We start from the raw sequence: 20,680 nt of genomic DNA on the forward strand, positions 1-20,680 counted from the left end.
GTGAGATGCCACTGTAGTTGAGAAATCATGAGAATATGGCTAGAATCTCTGCTTAAGTTTTGTAGATCTGGAAAAGGCATACAACAAGGTGTCCACAGAAAAGCTTTTCAATACACTACAATTATATGGGATGAATGGAACATTATATAGAGAAATATATAGTCTATATTTAAGTTGTAAGTCAGAAGCTAGAATTGAAGTAACTACACAAAGATGATTTGATGTAAAGGGTAAGACAAGTATGTACATTATCTCCAGTCTTATTCATCATCTGTATGAATCATATTATGAAAGAAAGTGGCATTAGCTCTGATATTGTCAAACTAAGCTGCCTGCTTCATGCATATGATGTTGTACTGTACTCCTAAATTCATCTAGTGCAATTGTTGGGAGTTTTTCCACTTGGTTATACTATAAATTAAAGATGCCACGATATTATATTCTTGGTTTAATCCTTTATCCAAGTGTAAGCAAACAAAATTTGTTTGCACCTGAAGTATTTTCAGGACAGGGCAACTCATATGTCGAAGCTAATGACTTCACATCAATTGCCTTAGTGTCCCAAAATGCAAAGTACATATCCTTACAGAAGACACGTATAATGCTATGCATTATGGGAAGGGTCAATACCAGACTGGTTTCGACCTTTATTGAGGTCTCATCAGTGGGAGCCAGACCCAGAGGTGATACCAAGGTTGAAGTAATGCCTCAACCTTGCTATCAGCAAGGTATTACCAATTTTGCTTATACTTGGATAAAAGATTAAACCAGGAATATAATTTCCTGGCATCTTTAATATATAGTATAAGTAAGTGGAAAAACTTCCAACAACTATCTCTAATTCAGAGTAATTTAATAATAAGGTGTGACACCTTTTGGCTACTCGTGCATGGAAATATGACTTATGCAGAAGTTAATACTTTTTCATATTTAGTTAATACTTCAACTTGAGCATCACCTCTGGGTCTGGCTCCCACTGATGAGACCTCAATAAAGGTCAAAACCAGTCTGGGTATTAACCCTTCTCATAATGCATAGCATTATGCATGTCTTCTGTAAGGATATGTACTTTGCATTTTGGGATACTAAGGCAATTGATGTGAAGTCATTAGCTTCGATATTTGAGTTGCCATGTCCTGAAAATACTTCAGGTGCAAACAAACTTCATTTGCTTACACTTAGATAAAGGATTAAACCAAGAATATAATTTCTTGGTATCTTTCTTTAATTTGTATCATCTAGTGCAAGTCTTCAGAATTCTCTAAGTAAACTGAATAACAGCTGTAATGAATTTGGCATCAAAAAAAAAAAAAAAAAAAAGACTAAACTATTAAAATAGGCTGAAACACTGAACACATCAGCTGCATTCTAAATGGAGAGCCTATAGAATAAGTTAAACATTTCAGCTATTTAGGCACAATTTTTAGTGAGAATGACATGTTAAATCTTGAAATAGACAACAGAATAAGGAAGCAAGTATGGTGGATAGCCTACTAAATAAATTTATATGGAATAAGAGAGAAATTAACCAAAACACCAAACTAGCAGTACACAAGACATTGTTCAAACCAGTTTTTTATCTGAGTAAAATTTCCTGAGTGAACTGATGGCATCAATGGCAGAATCATATTAAAATGAAGATATTAGAAAGGAACTTTACATTATTAACGCATTCAAGAATGTGTCAGCAGAGCTAATCTAAGAGCTTTCCTCACCCACATAAATAATGGGTGAGGAAAGGTTAGAAAACAGGTATTTGATGCCAAGATGGCAGGGCAAGAGACCGAGAGGAAGACTAAGCTCTAGGTGGAGTGATGACTAATTTAGAGGAAAATTGTTAATAGGAGATTAATAATAATGTAAACTTAATCATATAGGTCTGCCATAGTAACCTGAAAATTCCTTGGAGTATATTTCAGAAAATTGTTGATGATGATGTAATGGTATATAATTGATTTTGCTACTAATCACCTACTCTTATGTTTTGACTAGGTAACTTGGGATTACAGAATACAAATGAATAAATAAAAAAATTACAGAGAAAGTGATCATTTAGAGTGAGATGAACTGAGCAACATTATCATTTATTTGTGTTGATCAAGGAAAGAAAGAAATGGGATGTGTTTAAAAAAAAATGCATATTCTGTAAGTCAGTAATGAAATTCACATTTTTTAAGTGTGTAAGTAGACAGTATTTTTTCAATATTTCAAATTATAATTGGCTTAGCTGTATTGTTTATTTTACTTTATACTTGAGTAAAGTAAAATAAATTTAAAGCATATTCATAGAAGATAATCAATTCTCAAACAAATGAAATATGTTAATTTACTTTAAGGATATCATGAATTGTAATTCTCAGATTCATAAATGTTATGTTGTTTTGCAGATATGTGTTTCAGTTTTTTGCATCAATTATTCCCCTGCTCAGTTCAATTCATGAAAATATAGAGAATGTACTAGGGAATAGTAATTTGGACTTATCTCATTTGCATTTGGTGAGTACTTTATTTAAAATGGCATTTAATAAATTTTATATTCTTATTATCAGGGCTAGACAAATATACTTGCCCATGGTGAGCAGATGTTGCTGCTTGATGAGTAGTTGTAGACTGGACAAAATATAATATTTTTCATTTAATAAAAGAAAAATTTCTCCATCCATGGTACAGTACTATTAATCCTTTTGTTTGACCATGGCTTATTGGAATATATTTTAAAAAAATAAAAATAAAGGGGTGTTTTATGTGAGTAAATGATTTGTGTGGTGAGTAGGGTTTGTATAATTTGTTGATCACTGATGGAGATGTATATAAATGCTCAAAATGTTCACACTATACTTTGAGATAAAATACAGCAGTATGGGTATGGAAATCACAGTTGCATTTATATAAGTGGTGTTAGGTACAAATATTAACTTTTTGTAGTAATAATAACAAAGAAAAAAAATATTGTCACTGAAGCCTCATAAAACGTTACAGCAAATATCTTCTGGGATTGTAAGGTGTTATTCTATAAATTAAAGATACCAAGAAAAATCAAAGCTGTATAACTGAGAAGAGACCTCCACATAGCCTTTAAAGGAATGCAGGAAAACTGACAAGGACTTCTGGCCTAATGTCCGATCCTCACCTTAAAGATTCTTCAGAGGAACAAAATTTGTGTGCTCTGAATACCAAAGATTTTACGATGCTATAATTTTGAGATGGATGGCGAGCCGATGAATTGTGGATGTAATGACCTGAAAAAGTTGGTTTACGATAGAAGTGGGAATGGAACCATCTTGTTTTCGTTGGATGTGTATATCAAGAAAGGAGACACCTTGTGATGATTCTTTTTCTAGTGTGAATTTGATGCGATGATGAAAGTTGTTGATGTTATCTAGAAATGCATATAGTTCTTGTTCAGAGTGACTCCAGGTTGCAAAGACGTCATCCACATATCGTAGCCATATTTTTGGTTTTGGTTCAAGAGCGAAAATTGTATCTTCTAGGTTCCAGAAAAAGATTGGCTAAGTTCGGTGATAAGGGAGAGCCCATTGCTGTCACTTCCTCTTGTTTATAAATTTTGTCTTTCCATGTGAAGTATTAGATGTGATAGCAAATTTGAATAATTCCACAATATCGGATGGAAATTTTTGGGTTAACAATTCTATTGTCTCCTTGTGAGAAATATTAGTGAAGAGAGAGACAATGTCAAAGCTTATTAGCATGTCTGTTTCTGACAGTTGAATGTCTTTTATTTTTTGTGTGAAATTCTGTGGAATTTTTAATTGATGAAGTTGAGTGGCCTTTGAGAGGATGGAGAAGGTTAGACAAAAATCTTGCTCTTTTGTAAGTCGGGCTGCTTATAAAATCTACAATAGGTCTAAGTGGACAGTTGTTTTTGTGTGGTTTAGATGAACCATATATTCTAGGAGGCCTAGCATGGTATGTTCTGAGTTTTTTGATGGTTTCCTGATCTATGGATGTTGTTTCATCCAGTCACTTGTTGAGTTTCTTGAGCTGTTGTTTTGTAGGATCATAATCCAGCTGGGAGTATGTATTTCGATCTCGAAGCAGTAGATTTATTTTCTGGTATCTAAGATGACAGTGGTATTCCCCCTGTTGGCTTTGGTGATAACCAAAGTTTTTATTTCGTTTTAAGGATTTTAGGACTTTTAATTCTGATGTTGGAATATTCAAGTCTGAAAGTTTGGCATCATAAATTACTTTGGCTATTTTGAAACATAGTCTATTGGCTTCAATGTTAGACCGATGACTAGTGTTTCTTTCATTGTTGTGTATGACATCTAGATAAGGAATACGTTTTGATGAAATGGCAAACTTATGACCTTGTGCTAATACATTCATTTCATCTTCCATTAACGGATGACCAGATAAGTTTACAACCCATTTGTCAGCCGGTAATTTGGTTGTATTTTTTTAAGATCGTTCTAACAATGCTAGCTATTTTTTATGGAGATTTACATTGCTTGTTTCAAATGGTTCAATGCCTGCATTTTCTGAAATATTAATAACCAATTGTAGTAGGTCTTAATTTAACTTATTTGAAAGATCAGCTTCCAGTTCTGTTATTTTATAATATTTATTTGGAGTTCATGTTTTGAAACTCGTAACTGATTAAGCAGCAAAGAATGGCTATCTTTTTGATAAATTTTATGATCATGTGGTGATTTTATAACTTCCTTTAGTTTAGTGAACATGGGAATAAGTTTATTGTGTCTGCACTTTTTTAAAAATGAGATTCTCTCATGTAGCTTACCCCTGTTTCAATTGAAGTTTTCCTAGTGAGTTACTTTTCTTGCTCCAACATGACTTTCCCTTAGTAAACCAACCCTGTTCATTGCAAAATATAGATTCGCTTTCAAAATCTTCACCACCACTTCAGAGATTGGGATTATCATACATTCTTCTCTGTTCTGAGGTTCATGTTATATAGCCTGGTCAAAGAAATAGCCAATTTAGCTGAACACTCTTTTGTCATCTGTACTTCTATTTTATCAGTTCCTATTACTGAATTTTTATTCAATTTGTGTAGATGCACTTGTACCTTTATATAACTGAGTATTTTTAGCCATTTAATGTTATTCTGTCATATTCATTCTTTTTTTACTTGCTGCATAACAGTAGAACTCTTTTGGGTTGTCTTTAACTTTAAGAGCCTTTCTTTTTTTCACACTCATTCTTAGCTTTCCATACAACAGTTGCAATTATTCGGACATCATCCTCATGTGCACTATATTCCTTCCACATCATTTTTTTCTTACAAATTTCTTGCTTAATTAGATTACACATCCATTTCATTCCTACCCTATTTATTCTTTGAACTCTAGGGATACAATTCCAATATTGAACCTTTAAAATTTTTTAAAATTCTACCCATGCACTCTCAGTACACTTCTCATCCATTATCCAATATCATGTTGCAGAACTCAGTATACTCCTCAGTTTGTCTAATTTCCTACTTTGTAGTTCGGCTTGTAATCTTTTCTGAATGGAACATTCAATATTTCATTTTTGGGCAGATTTGGGATTTGTATAGAGTTGGCAGCTGTGAAGGTGTGAAGTACTGTCTTGTGTGATTTTGTATACCAAGTTTTTTGGCAGCTGCAGAAGCTATAGTTGAAATGTGTTGTGAGGAAATGTTGGAAGTAAAGGTCAGTCCAAGAAGGAAAATCTGATCATGTTTGGATATCTGGCTATTATTGAAGATAAGGCAGGGATGTGAGCTCTTTCTTGCGAGAAGTCAGACAGGACTGGGTTTTAGTGGCATTGAAGTCTACAAGATTGCCCTTGCTCCATTGAGCACTACAAGGTTTGTCAAATGAAAAGGAGGGTACTGCCACTGGCAAAGCTGGATAGAATTGGAAGTCTATGAGAGCAGGTCATCTATATACAAGCAGAAGAGAGTCAGTGAAAGAACGGAGCCCTAGGGCACTCCTGCATTGGTGGGAAATTTGAGGAGAAGAAACCATTCACCATGACACATAATGAGCAGCCAGTGAGAAAGTTTCTGATCCAGTTGCAGAATTGCAGATCCAGTTGCACATTCTGCAACTACTTAATCCTACTTAACAAACTGCCATTTTATGGCAAACTTTGTTTGCTCACACTTGGAAAAAGGATTAAACTAATTTTATTATACTCTAACCAAGTGAAAAATAAACTTTCAACATCTTTCTCTAAATCCAGAGTAATTTATTAAAAAAGGGTGGCACACCATTTGGCAACTCCTATAGGTAGAGATGACCTACTAATGCTTCTTCCTGGTATCTCCACTTGGGCCTGGCACCCACTGAAGAGACCTCAATAAAGGTCGAAACTAGTCTGGGTAGTGGCCCTTCCCTTAATGCATAACATTAGACATATCTGCAAGGAGATGTGTTTTGCATTATAGGAGATACTGAGATAGGAGTGTTGGTAGCTTGCTCCACCTTTGCAACAAGTTGCCCTGGTGTTGTACCACCTTACCCCTGTCCTGAAGATACTTTCAGGCGCAAACTTTGTTTGCTCACACTTGGAAAAAGGATTAAACTAATTTTATTATGCCATTTTATGGCAGTTTGTTAAGTAGGCTCCTGTGCCAAACCCAATCAAATGCCTTTGAAATATCGGAGGGCAACCATGTAAGTTATTCTGAATTTTTCCATGGTTTGAGTCCAGAGGTGGGTGGTGAAAGCTTGAAGATCAACTGTAGATCACAAGTGGCAGAACCTGTACTGCTGGTCACTGATTAGTTGGTAGGTCTTTAGGTAGTACAAGAGTTGGCTGGAGATGACCTTCTACATAATTTAAAAAAAAAAAAAAAAAAACAGAAATGAGAGCATTTGGATGGTAGTTCATTGGTTGGCTGGATGTGGGCCTGATTCCATACTGTAGTTAAATTTCCAGTTAAATAGAATAGATTGAAGAGGCAATACAGGATAGGTGTTAGTTCGGGAGCTCAAGTTGCAAACACAATAGTTGGATACCAGCAGGATCAGATTCCTTGTTTGTGTTCAGGTTATTGAGGATTCTTCAGATTTCTTTCTTTGAGAAGACTATGGGGAGAGAGAGAGAGAGAGAGTTCTTGGTAGAGTGGACGGAACTTTGCCCATGTCATTAATACATGAATTGGAAGAGAAGAGTAATGCCAATAAGTCTACCTTGTTTTTAGGTGAGGTGTCTTCAGTATCAACCAGATGTGAGAGTGGTGGAAACCTGGGTGGGCAAAAGAAAATTAAAGGAGTTAAACAGACAACAGAATCAACAAAGCTGGTATTGTTAAATTTGTGATTTTTGTAAACTTCATAAGAGAATTTACTTGATCAAAATTTTACAATTAGAAACCTTAATAAGAAAATCGTGCTTGCATCTAAGTATAAAATGAAATAAATATATTGAAAAGAATAATTGCTAACTCGTATAAGAACATTGATTGTATAATATTAGAAAAATTAGATAATTAATTAACAGTATTTAGTTATAAGAATTTTGCATGTTGTACACTTGAAACAAGAGATTGTAAGTTATGCTAATTCTTAGAAAAAATGGACGAGCTGATAGAGTTTGATAAAGCTGACTCATAGGGCTACCTAGAACCGAAGTAAAGTCCAAGGTCATGTTTCCCGATTTAGACACTGCCACAGGTCAGTCGTGTGCACATGGCCCACCAAAGATGGAAGGTTTAGCAGGGGGACATCACTCTAAGGTGATGTCCCCCTGGTTACGAAAAATGTATCCAGATGTTAAGGGGGGGGATTAATTGTAGGAGGTGCTGGTAGGGTCATAATATAAAAGGGTTAGAACCCCCCCCCCCTTCCCCGAGGTCTTTTGCGAGTTTTCATTTGGAGATTACCTTATAAAAATTCCTGAGTGACGGTCAGGAGTCCCCTCCGTCCGCCACAACATGGAATATTAGTAAGTGGGATTTAGGTCCCGTTTTCCTTCCATCGTGAACAAAGGACGCCACTGGTCAGGAAGAAAGGTATTTACCGCATACTGAGCCAACCCTAGTCTAAAGGAAGGAGACTATCAGAGAAAATTGTGGATATCCTCATGGTGAATCTGATGACTGCAGAACAGCAGGAGGAGATTTTCTTCAGGAATCGCAGACAAGTAAAGTCTAGTAGAAGAGATTCATCAAATGAGATTGTGAAAAGTTTTATGTTAATTCTGTTAATTTAATATGGCTGTAATTGTAATTCGTATTACTAAGCAATTGAATGAGAGTTGAACTAGGACTTTAGCTCACATAATAGTATAGAGAAAGAGGGAACTAGTTTATCAGTATTACTGAACGAGCGATGGTGTTACAGATACTAGTATATGTAATTTACCTTTAACTGAGAAAGGTCAAGAGAATTGAATGTGGCGTTCATTGTAGTAACGGAATGGCTAAGCCCACATAACTCTTGTAAATTAATGTGTGTAATCGAATTGTGTCTAATTGAATTATTGTGTCATATTATTGTACTTAAGCGGGTGAAAGATTTAAGCCAACATAATCATTGACGGGAAAGCCCTTTTATCTTGTGTGTGTGTGTGTAGAGTCCTTTGTGGAGGCATAATAGTTTATCCCACGTGCTAGTGTGAAATTCTCAATTTTTGTATTTTGCTTATCTTATTAACATTGCATCATCTTAGTATTGAATTGTGGTTTTTAGAATTTAATGTACTGTATTGTATTTATGAGTTTAATAAACTTTTGCTTATCAAATATTCAGTTGTCTGAAATTGCCATTCAATTCACCGCTTGTTATAATGTACGAACCTAGGCACGAGGGGGAAGAAAAAGTTAAGTTATGAGATCAAGGTTACGACTGCATGATTATTTCACTTCTAGACTTATTTAGGATTTTGCTTCTTGTTTTAAATTTCTTTATAAACTAAATATCCTAAGTGGCGCAGCTTTAAAAAATAAATGTTTTAGGATACTAAGAGGAGCAAGAGCTTAGATTTCTAGTACGGAGGTGACAATACGCGAAGAAAGAGGATAAGATATATAAAGGAAAGGAAAGTATAAGGGAAATATATAAATAAACAAGAATTGGACACAACAGTATGGTAGGAAGTCAATTGAATAAATTTGTATGGAATAAGAGAGAAATTGGTCAAAATACTAAATTAGCTGTAGCAAGACACTGTTCAAACCAGTTTTAACTTATGGAGCTGAGAGCTGGGTCAGAAGTAAAACACTTGACCAAAGACTAGAGACCACAGATATGAGAGTCCTGAGAAAGATTAGGAGCATGAACAATGGCAATATCATATTAAAAACGAGGATATTAGGAAAGAACTTGACATTGTCAGCATCCAGGAATGCGTTAGCAGAGCTAATCTCATGTGGTATGGTCACTTAAACAGAATGGGATAGGAAAGATTAGCAAAACAAGTATTCTTTGCTAGGTTGGCAGGAAAAAGACCCAGAGGAAGACCATGATATAGGTAGATTGATACGGTAAAAAGTGCCATAGAAGATAGAAATATAAGATCTGATAACGTTGGAATCTTGACAGGTAACAGACTGATTTGGAGGAAAATTGTAGATGGGAAGTTAGTAATGATGTAAATTTTTCATGTAGTACTATCATATCCTGTACACCTCTTGAAGGTACCTGTCATTAATTTGATGATGAACAGATGGCATCTATGATAGAACTTTATTAAAAATTAAGATATTATTAAAGAACTTGACATTATTAATACTTTATGGATGTGTATGAAGACCTGATCAGTAAGACATGGCAACTTAAACATAATGGGAGAAAATATTAGCAAAATGAGTGCACAAATGACTGATGAAAAAAATTCAATGAAACAACAAGATAAAAATGAATTGATGCAGTTGGGAGTGCTTTAGATCAAATCAGGACCTCATATATTTGCATATAGGCTAGTTTCGAAGAAAGAAAAATTTGAAAACTAGTCATGAAGTTGCTGCGGTCATCTTATATACATGACGAAATATACAATAAAAAAAAGCCTCTTTGTTTCTGAAGCTCCTGGCACATATGTATAGACATAACAAATTACCACCTGGCTTTTTCTTATACTTAGATGTACACTCTGCTGGCCCCGTTGGACAACTTTGTCTTTTCTCTCCTCAGATACACTCAAAAAAGTCTGATCCTAAAGTGTACATTTCCACTCCTTTGCTAGATACATAACCAATGTCATTCATATCGTAATCACATTTGCATACCATATTTGAACTTACACACATCCTCCCCATTCCTCCATGATGATGATGTAGTTTCCCTGATTCTCTGCATCAGGGCTCATCCCAATAAGTAATTTTGCCAAGCGCCTGATGCCAAATCCATTCAAGTGCTCTCTCTCTCTCATACAAGTCTTTTCTGCTATCAAACACACTACACATCCCAAACCTGCATCCATTTCTTCTGCGCAGCCTACACATCGAATTGTTTGCTATAATAGCACCTCTTCATAACTTGGTACTGTCATATTTCAGTAGCAAACCAACAATTTTTACTCTCTCTCCCACTTTTCTTTCTCACTTCTTTCAACAGATCTTTCACATCCTCTCTCTCATACTGTATTTGTCTCTACTTAAATCATTAGTTCCAATAAGAACTACTGTCTCTTTTCTCTTCTTTTCTGTTTTTTAATGCATTTTTTTTCACATCTTTAATTTTCATCCCTCAGAAGCTAGAAGTGGTAATGTCATTGGCAAGCAGAAATTTTATAATTGAATCACTGAACCACCTTTTTACCTTGTTATTATTATTATTCTTACCAAGTTCAGTACTTTCCTGCCTCTTCTTGTTCCTATAATTTTTCTTATATCTGTTTCTTTAACCATTTTTCCACTTTTTCCAGTTCTCTGGTCAGTTTTCTAATAATTTCTTTTAATCAGAATATTTCCAATGTTAGATTATCCTTGGTTATATTATGAACTTCACTGTTGCAATGTTTCTGCTCAGTGGGACAAAGATTCTCTTACTGGCAACTGTGTTACTTTATGCTTTAGAAACTGCCATTTTATGTGGAACCCATACACGAGAGGTTGGTTGATCAACCTATAGTACATTAGTACCGTGTTGTGGCGAGCTTTAGGTGCCCTTTTTAACAATATTAAAAAACTTACAATATTTCTATAATTATGTTATTGCAGGCACTAATAGAATAAATCCATTCAAAACTACAATAATGTACTAATGATACACCACTTAATCTAAAAAAGCATCTAAAAAAAAAAGATCACCAATCACAGGAGCTTCGTAACAGCACATCTATGCTGAAGATAGTTTTGAACCACTGATTATGAAGTAATAGCCAAATAAAATTTTAATGGTGGATTAAAGAGCAGTAATATAACTAACTTTTCAATGCATTCTACTTAACATCCCCTGTATGTTATGCTTTAACAGCATTTGCTTATGTTAGTTACAGTAGAAAACAGTAGAAAGTTTTCTACTACTGAGATACAGTAGAAAAACAGAGTAATAAATAAATAATAAAATTCCATGAATAATTTATATAATATGTTTTATCTACACACACACACAAATTTTAAAGAATAAATTTTAAATGACTTTAAACTGAGATAAAATATTAAATTTTAATGATAATGATACAACTAGTTTCAGCCTTTTACAGCCTTCTTCAGGTATCCACTAAAGGTAGAACACAGTAATAAAAAATTGAAGTTACAAAAAACTGAGAATTACAGGTAAAAAATGCAATACATAATTGACACAAAAACGTTGTATTTGTGTCGATTGTATTTGTGTTTCTCAAATAAATCTTCATCGTTCATCAAAAACACCACAGACTTCGTTTCTCATATCAAAAATATTTCAATCAGTGAAAATGATATCATAGCAAGTTTTGACATTATCTCATTATTTACTAACGTCCCTACTGAGGAAGTATTAACATTACTTAAGGACAAATTGTCTAAAAAGATATTTGCTTTATTAAAGCATTGTATTCAATCTGGCTACTTCAGATATAGGGACTCCATTTACAAACAAAATCAAGGCCTAGCAATGGGCAACCCTTTATCCCCAGTTCTAGCAAACATTTTCCTGGAATTTTGAAACAAAAGCCATATTGTCCTTCTCATTTAAGCCAAAACATTGGAGACTTTATGTTGACGACATTTTCATTATATGTATATGGTGTCGCACTGATTAGATCGTCGGCTTGTCGAGTGCTCCTGAAAAGATTAGTATCATTTTGTGTTAACATTAGATATTTTACTAGAATTTTAAGTAGTATTGTTTGCTTTTTGTTTCTTGGTGTGTCTGTGCAATTTTTGCGTGTTTTCTGTTATTTTAATTATTATTTTTAAGAAAAGACAGCGTACACACGGCACCGATAAAGAAAAAAAATGGCGGCCAGGTTGCCATGTTTGTTTAAGAGTTTTGATGTAAACGAATTTATGCAATGTGCTGTCTGTGAGATGTATGCCTTGCGAAGAGCGGTGGGAGTCTGGTTAGAAAGTGATAGTGGAGTTAATATGTGTAGAAAGTGTAAAGAGAATGAGGACTTCAAGCGTGTTTCGTGTGTCAAGACTGATATCGTTAACGATAGTCAGAATGTAGAAAATGGCGGTGTGCTAGAGAATTGCGTGGTAGTGCCAGATAGGTGTGAGAGCGTCGCTGAAAGTGTAAATGAAGCTAGAAACACAGAAAGAATGGATGATTTGATCGATAATGAAAATGGTGAGATAAATGCGAGTAGCGAAATTGCCCTTTTGAATGGCGCGATACACAGAGCCAAAAGACAACTGGAGCGTATGGAAAAATGTGTGTTGAACGTACCGACAAATAACCGGCGGAAGTCTGTGACGGCAAATAATAGAATGTTCGTAAACGTCAATAAAACGAAGGAGTGAGTGCTGTGTGGGGATTCGCTATTAAGAGGTGTAATAATTGAGAGTTTAACGAAGTCGTACCAGCCGGGTGCGAACATAAAGGATGTCAGCGAATCTATTCGACTGCAAAAACAGAGGGTGAAAGAGATGATAATCGTGGCAGGAACGAATGATTTGAAAGAGGACAAAATGGAAATGATAGAGGATGTGAGGGAGTTGTTGGAGGTAGCAAAAGAGAAGAGTGAGAGAGTTAGGATGGTGAGTATCTTACCGCGGTATGACAGCGAAGTGTTTAGGAGGGCCATAATTGCCAATGACTTTATGCGTAGGTTATGCATGGAGAGTGGTGTGGAATTTGTGGATGTGTGGAATGAGTTCGATGGGCGAAAGGACTTATATAAGATGGATGGGTTACATTTGAATGGAGTTGGTGTACGGTAACCGAATCAGTCGATGTTGTGGAATTACTGAGCGAGCACTTTGCAAGAGTATATCATCCAGGTGATGACTTTGCAGAAATGGAAGAACCAACAGCTTATACTGGAATTGTGATGAATGAAGTAGAGGTAACTAGTCTATTACAGAACCTCAATGTCAATACATCAGTGGGATTGGATGGTATACCAGCTCGTGTCGTACGTGAAGCGGCCAAAGAATTGTCAGTGCCCTTGACCATTTTGTTTAATTTGAGCCTCAGGACTGGGTCAGTCCCAAGGGGGTGGAAAGAGGGGAAAATAGTTCCACTGCACAAAGGTGGTTCCAAGGCTGCTGTTGAAAATTACCGGCCAATCAGCATAACAGGAATCATTATCAAGGTCTTAGAGAAAATAGTCAAGAGGAAAATACAAGATTGGATAGAAGAAAATGGGATACTGTATCGGGGACAGCATGGTTTTGTGAAGGGTAGGTCATGCCTCAGTAACTTGCTCATGTATTATAACACAGTGACGGCTGAACTGGATAAGGGTAATGGGGTTTACAGTGATTCTACTGGACCTTGCTAAGGCCTTTGACAGGATACCACATGGAATTCTAATCAGTAAATTGCAGCATATGGGAATGGACATAGGGTTGGTGAGATGGATAAGAAGGTGGTTGACGGAGAGATATCAGAGAGTGGTTTACTCAGGAGTAGAGTCCACAAGACGGCCTGTGACTAGTGGTGTGCCACAAGGATCTGTTCTTGGACCACTGCTGTTTAATTTGTTCATAAATGATATAGGAATGGATCTGAGAGGAACAGTTCATTTGTTTGCGGATGATGCGAAGTTGGGTAGGGCAATAGTGAATGCAGATGACGTCAAAATTTTGCAGGATGATTTGGATAGATTGGAGGTCTGGTCTAGGGAGAATGGATGTCAATTTAATGTGGCAAAATGTAAGGTTATGCATTTTGGGGTGAAAAGATTGGAGGCAGTTTACTGCATTGGTGGAACTGTGCTCCAGGAAATGGATGAGGCACAAGATTTAGGAGTGTTGGTGGATAAGGAATTGAAATTTAGGGGATACATTGCAAAAGTGGCCAAATCAGCTCATCAAATCACTTGGTTGCTGAAGAATACGTTGACAAGCAGGTCATTGTTCCTCTGCTTCGAGCCTTGATAAGACCCCATCTCGACTACTGTGCTCAGATTTGGTCACCTAGGTTTCTTCTTGATGGGGGAGGAGGTGGAGAGGATCCAGAGGCGAGTGACCAAGATGATAGCAGGTCTGTGGAATGAACCATATGAGAACAGGTTGAGGATTTGTGGGTTGCAAAAATTGTTGATAGGCGGAGGAGGGGAGATATGATTGAGACATTCAAATTACTGAAGGGTTTCTATAAAATTAATTCAGAAGATATTTTTGAAAACAGGCCTGGTTGTGGGAGGACTAGGGGACATCCATGGAAACTGGGCAAAAGTGTAGTTAGTAAAGGTGTTAGAGCTGGGTTCTTTACTTTTAGAGTGGTGAATGAGTGGAATGCGCTCCCTGAGTCTGTGGTGGATGCTGTGACAGTGAATGAGTTTAAGGCGAGGTATGATAGATACTGTATGAATGTTGAATAGTTGTGATGAATATGATTTGGGGCCTCCCTCAATGAGTCTAATGACTCCCTGGAGTTGCCCGTAGTAATAGTAATGTAGCCACGGACACGCATCTCTCATGGATTTTCTTCAACATCTTAACAACCAGCATCCTAATATAAAATTCACTGCCGAAATAGAATGAAATAACTGCCTTCCTTTCCTGGATGTAATTCTTTCACAATGCTCTGATAGATTTAAAATCTCTATATACCGAAAACCAACTCATACTAACAGATATCTGCACTGTCAATCTCATCACTTTCCACTACAAAAGCTCCAAACTATTTCTACCTTAGGACACAGAGCGCGATCTCTTTTAAATGAACCAGATGAACTCCAAAAAGAAATTGAACAACTTTCTCTTATCTTTAAACAAAATGGATATTCTGAAAAAACAATTAAGAAATTTCTTCTGGATCTTCCTAGGCAGCGTACTACGGAAACTACTGATTTTAATGGTAGCATCTCAATACCTTACATTAGTTCAATCTCCCATAAATTGGTTAAAGTCCTTAAAAAATACGTCAGGATGTTTTTCACTACACTCCCTAAAGTCTGTTCTCTTATAAGCCATCCGAAGCCTATTCATCGTATATAACCTGAAATATCCAGGTGTTTACAAGTTATGGTGCGACTTTAATATTCCTTATTTTGGACACACTAACAAATCTGTTGAACTGCGTATTGAGGAGCATAAGGGAGACATCTATAAAAGATCACGTGCATCTGTGCTATCCAGTCATGTTCTTTTCTCTAATAACCCTCATGGTGATCTACAGAGTCACTCAGTTTGCTGGGATAAATCCGAAAACATTTTTAGCTGTAGTGATGAGTTTGAAAGGAAAATTGTGGAGTCCAGAGAAATCTTCCTTAATCCTGAACATTTGAACAGCAATTTGAGTTATAACATCCTTAATAGCCATACTGCAATTGTTCAATACTGGCGCTCACGAGAACCTGCAAATATGCATGCAACAAACAATAACACGTTAGATAGAACAACTTGAAAAATACAATGTTTTTGTCTCAATTATGTATTGCATTTTTTTGCCTGTAATTCTTAATTTTTTGTAACTTCAATTTTTTATTACTGTGTTCTACCTTTAGTGGATACCTGAAGAAGGCTGTAAAAGGCTGAAACTAGTATTATTATCATTAAAATTTAATATTTTATCTCCGTTTAAAGCCATTTAAAATTTACTCTTTAAAATGTATCATTACAACTGAGTAGAAGATCAAGAATACACACACACACACACACACACACACACACACATATATATATATATATATATATATATATATATATATATATATATTTTCATTCATTCTTTAGCTGGTTTCCAGTTGTAAGTTATGGAACAAAACCCTTATTGTTCTTAATGCCAGTTTGCTCTGGTAGGCCTAATAAAGTTTGTATTACACGTGGCTAGCAATACATGTTAAATTGATTTAGGTATAGGGAAAAAATCTCTCTCTCTCTTTCTCTCTCTTCTATTAATTTGGTAATGATATAAGCACATGAAAAAATAGTGTTGTTGTTTAGTAATAACTTGAATTAAGAACAGCTGTGCTAATACATTTAAGTATAAAATAAAACCACCAAAATGTTATTTCTGGTGGTTTCATTAACAAAAATGATGGAATACCATAACATACAGATCTGTCCTCTTATTGCAAGAAACCTGTAAAATATTTTAAAATATCAAATGGAAGAAATTTTAATTGGATTGAAATCTTGTGAGCAAATTTCCGATATGTGTCATCAAGGGTTGAAATTGTAAGGGTAAAATAAAATTTTTTTTAATAATAAGCAAGTAAATACACGAAGTTGCTTCTTTTTTTTTATTTAAATTTCACCAGTATTTATTTATTTTATTGAGATATTGTTATTTAAGTGTACAAGTAACAAAGTACTTTGAAATTCATTTCTGATATGTGTATTCAATCTTATATAAAAGTGAGTATGATCCATATTTTGACACTTAGTTTTGTAATGTTTTCAGTGACTGAAGTTTTAATTCTGTTAAATATAACAATGAATTTTAACATTTATAGGGATCCATGCTCTGTAATATAAAAGAACAGCTTGCAGAACTTCAGAACAGAACTCATCTTCTCATGACATTCCATTCAATTTTGAAAAGTCTCTCCTCATCCAACTGTAATGGACCGTCTACTGTATGACATGACCGAATAAAAATACCGAGCAAATATGTTTTCCAGCTTGAATCAAACTTGATATCCTATTGCCAAGTTCATTCATAGTACAAATGCTTGTGTTATTATAACAGGACATTATATTAAGAATAGTATTTTTGTAATTCATAATTACTATATATGTTGAGGAGGAGACATTTTTCTGGAATTAGACATAGAGTAGCTTTTTTTTATTTACTGGGAATATTCTTGCATCTCTTTTTTTGATATTTTTGAATGTCTTTTTTGTAAATATTATTATTATTACATGACACCTCCAGGGCATCCAAAGACTCATCGAGGGTACCTACTCTACAACTCTGTCTCCACAAACTACAACGAACCACAATGCCATCATCCTCATTTACACCAAAGCTCACCATCACTGGCATTTTCACCGACAACCATAAACATCCATTCTCAGGGGGATTCCAACACGCAGCCTTTTGTTTGTGTAGCGGATATGCTAACCACTCAGCCATTTATTATGATTTATTTTAATTAAAGTAATTAAAGATTAATCTTTAGTACATACTTTATATTTCGTTGTGGTGTCTTTTTCTTTTCCCTTCAAAGCTTCTTTTTGAACTTTTCCTGGGTCATCTCTGTGCAACATCCACCAATAGTCTGCCATCATGTTGACATCCCACCTGCCCTGATACCTTCTTTCCATCTCCTTGATGTCTTGGTGGAATCGCTCTCCTTGCTCTTTGCTGACAGTTCCCAGATTCTCAGGAAAGTATTCTAAATGAGAGTTGAGAAAGTCCACTTTTAAGCTCATGGAGCATGCCAAATTCTTGAATTTCTGCAGCATGTCTTCCACATCATTTTATAGTTGGTGTCCTTGTGATTTCCTAAAAATTTGATCACCACCTCTTTCAAAACTTTCCATGCTTTTTTTTCAACAGTTGCCATTTTTCTCCAAACAGTTTATCCTTCATAAGTTTCCTGATGTCTGGACTGATAAAAAATACCTTCTTTCAATAGTGTAGATAATACCGGAAATTTTACACAGACATATTTAAACACTCTCCTTCTTATGACAAAGCCTTGACAAATTGCCTCATCAATCCCAGCTTTATGTGAAGCGGGGGTAAAAGGATTTTTTCCCGAGCAACCCAAAGTTTCGTGTAACTCATTTTTACTTCAAGGTTCTAATGTGACTCTTTCTGGCCATTCCTTCTTGATCCAGTGTTGCTCTCGATCTCGGCTGACCCACTCACACAAAAAAGCATGGGTATTTGGTGTATCCTCTTTGTTAGGTGAATTTTTTGCAACCTCTTGAAGCCATTACAAACACCACTTAAAACACAAACGAATTTTAACGAATGACATCAACAGTATTACACGACACTGCATAAAAACATTAAAATACCGCAAACATTAAATTAAATCTTCACACTAACTTAGAAAATATGCCACCTTTCAGAAATATGATAATCTTAGTAGTCAACGACTGAAGTTCAACTAAAGAATCACATAAGAAAATGTGTCTGTGACAACAGGAAAGTTATCCGTTATTTCGGCAAATCAGATTCAAAGTAGCCACCTGCACTTTTATCTGTATTCCTCTCTCCCTCCCTCCCTCCCTCCCTCTCAAGAATGAGAAATTTCATGGAAATTTCTTTATTCACCATAAAAAGGCACTTCAAAAAAGTACTTATACAACTAATTAGCTGTAAATAAAGGAGAATGAAAATAAATACCAATGTGCTGAATTTAAATCCAAATACTACTAATAAAAAAAGAATAAAATTAGAAATTGGGTAAAATTGCTTGGTGATGGAATTTTTTTACTATTTTTTCTAAACTCAGCACCTAAAAGACGGAAGTTTTTTTCACTTGGTTAGACATTTATAGTCTAACCAAGTGAAAAAATAAATTCCAACATCTTTCTCTAATCCAGAGTAATTTAATAATAAGGTGTGACACCTTTTGGCAACTGGCATATGGAAATATGAGTTCTGCATTGCTTCAACCTTGGTATCACCTCTGGGTCTGGCTCCCACTGAAGAGACCTCGATAACAGTTGAATAATGGTCGAAACCCAGACCAGTTTTGACTGGTATTCAATTTAATCCTTTATCCGAGTGCTTACACTTGGATAAAGGATTAAATTAAATATATAATTCAGCACCTAAAAATCCATAAGAATCAATTACTTCTCAGACAACTTTTTCATTGCAGGCCTGTGTGTAATTTATTGTGAAATAAGTCCAAGTATCCTCTGTATCCAAGTTTTTTTTTCTTTTTGTAATTTATAATTTGTTATAACCAGCGCATTTTAAAAGTGCAAAGTTTGAATAATGAAATGTAATAGTAACTTTAATATATATAATGGAACTTGTAATAGTTTTTCTTCTGCTGTTCTAAAATTATGAAATTGCCATGTAAGCTTATATAATGTTGGTATAATATTGGGTGGATAAGTTTCCTTATTTTTGTGAATTTAACATACTGGCTAGAAAACATTCATCATCCCTGCCCCTTATTGCCTGCAAAATTCATACAGACCACTATGCTTATAGTTTATTAAAGTGTATCCAAACCTTTTGGAATTTTTTTGTAAAGCAATTTGTACCTTCACAAAACAAGACCGGTTTAAACTTATGGTTAATAATAAGACAGATTAAAAAAAAAATAACTTAAAACTTAATATTAATAATAATAATTATTATTAATAGTATTATTAATTATTAACATCTAATGTTTTTGTAGTATTAAAATCTAGTCAATTGATGGTTATCTTGAAACGAAAAGTGACCCTGCTTTTCACTTTGCTTTTCAAACTTCTAAAATACGTTTTTCCAACTCTCCCTTGGTACTGTGCTTTGTTTTTTTGTTTCCCATATGATGCGATTTCTTCCTTATATGTATGTGGATATTCTTCCTTGTTTAATTGTTATTATTATATTTCTTTTTTAAATTTTGTATTGGAGCTTTCTTTCCACAAATAAAAGTGCAATTTTTTCCTTTAAATTTTGGTCTTCAGAAATTTTTTCTATACTTTATATTGGAAAAAAAAAACATATTTTCCAACTTGCCTACTGAGAAGAACAGGTGAAGAAAAACTAATTACTTGTTAAATGCTATATTCAGTACAGGATTTTAGGCACCCAGAAAGAGTGTTGCTACCTTTTCTGCATTTATGACAAAAGCTCTCTTTGGGTGGCACATAAATGAGAGTCCACGATGTTGTTTTGCAAATAAATTTTCTTAATTCAGGGATGGTTCATCATAGGATTGCAAAGAGCAAGCTTGAATAATGTTATTAAACTGTCATAACCATCTTTAATAAATGTCTAATGTCCATTTCCATACTGTTTTATATTTCTTCATTTATTCGTAATTTATAATTATATTGTATTAAAACAGGTTTCTTGCTATTCAGGGAATGATCTCCTTTCAAACATACTAAACCTTTACTATGCTTTTTTTTTTTTGACAATTTCACATTAAAGCCAGTTTTAGACATGTAGTTTGCTAGATTTTTATATGCTTATTATATGCCTTAAAATGTTACATCATTTTTTCCATAGATGTGGTAAGTTCTGTTTTTTTCTGGAAGAGTAAATTACAAACTTGAGTA

The 20,680-nt window shown here is 34.8% G+C and overlaps 1 protein-coding gene across 2 annotated transcripts in view; it reads left to right on the plus strand.

The window, feature by feature from the left end:
- Positions 1–19,736, plus strand: part of LOC150102936 (uncharacterized) — an 87,360-nt gene extending 67,624 nt beyond the window's left edge. For both annotated transcript variants that reach the window (XM_090397900.1, XM_090397901.1), the window contains exons 5-6: positions 2,388–2,496; positions 16,951–19,736. In XM_090397900.1, coding sequence (XP_090254026.1) covers positions 2,388–2,496; positions 16,951–17,079 — 238 coding nt within the window. In that variant the 3' untranslated portion in view covers positions 17,080–19,736. The remainder of the gene's footprint in view (positions 1–2,387; positions 2,497–16,950) is intronic.
- Positions 19,737–20,680: the final 944 nt, after the last annotated feature.

This window comes from Typopeltis vanoorti, chromosome 9, assembly GCF_054136105.1.
Source record: "Typopeltis vanoorti isolate ZY-2024b chromosome 9, IOZ_Tvanoo_1.0, whole genome shotgun sequence".
NCBI lineage: Eukaryota > Metazoa > Arthropoda > Arachnida > Uropygi > Thelyphonidae > Typopeltis > Typopeltis vanoorti.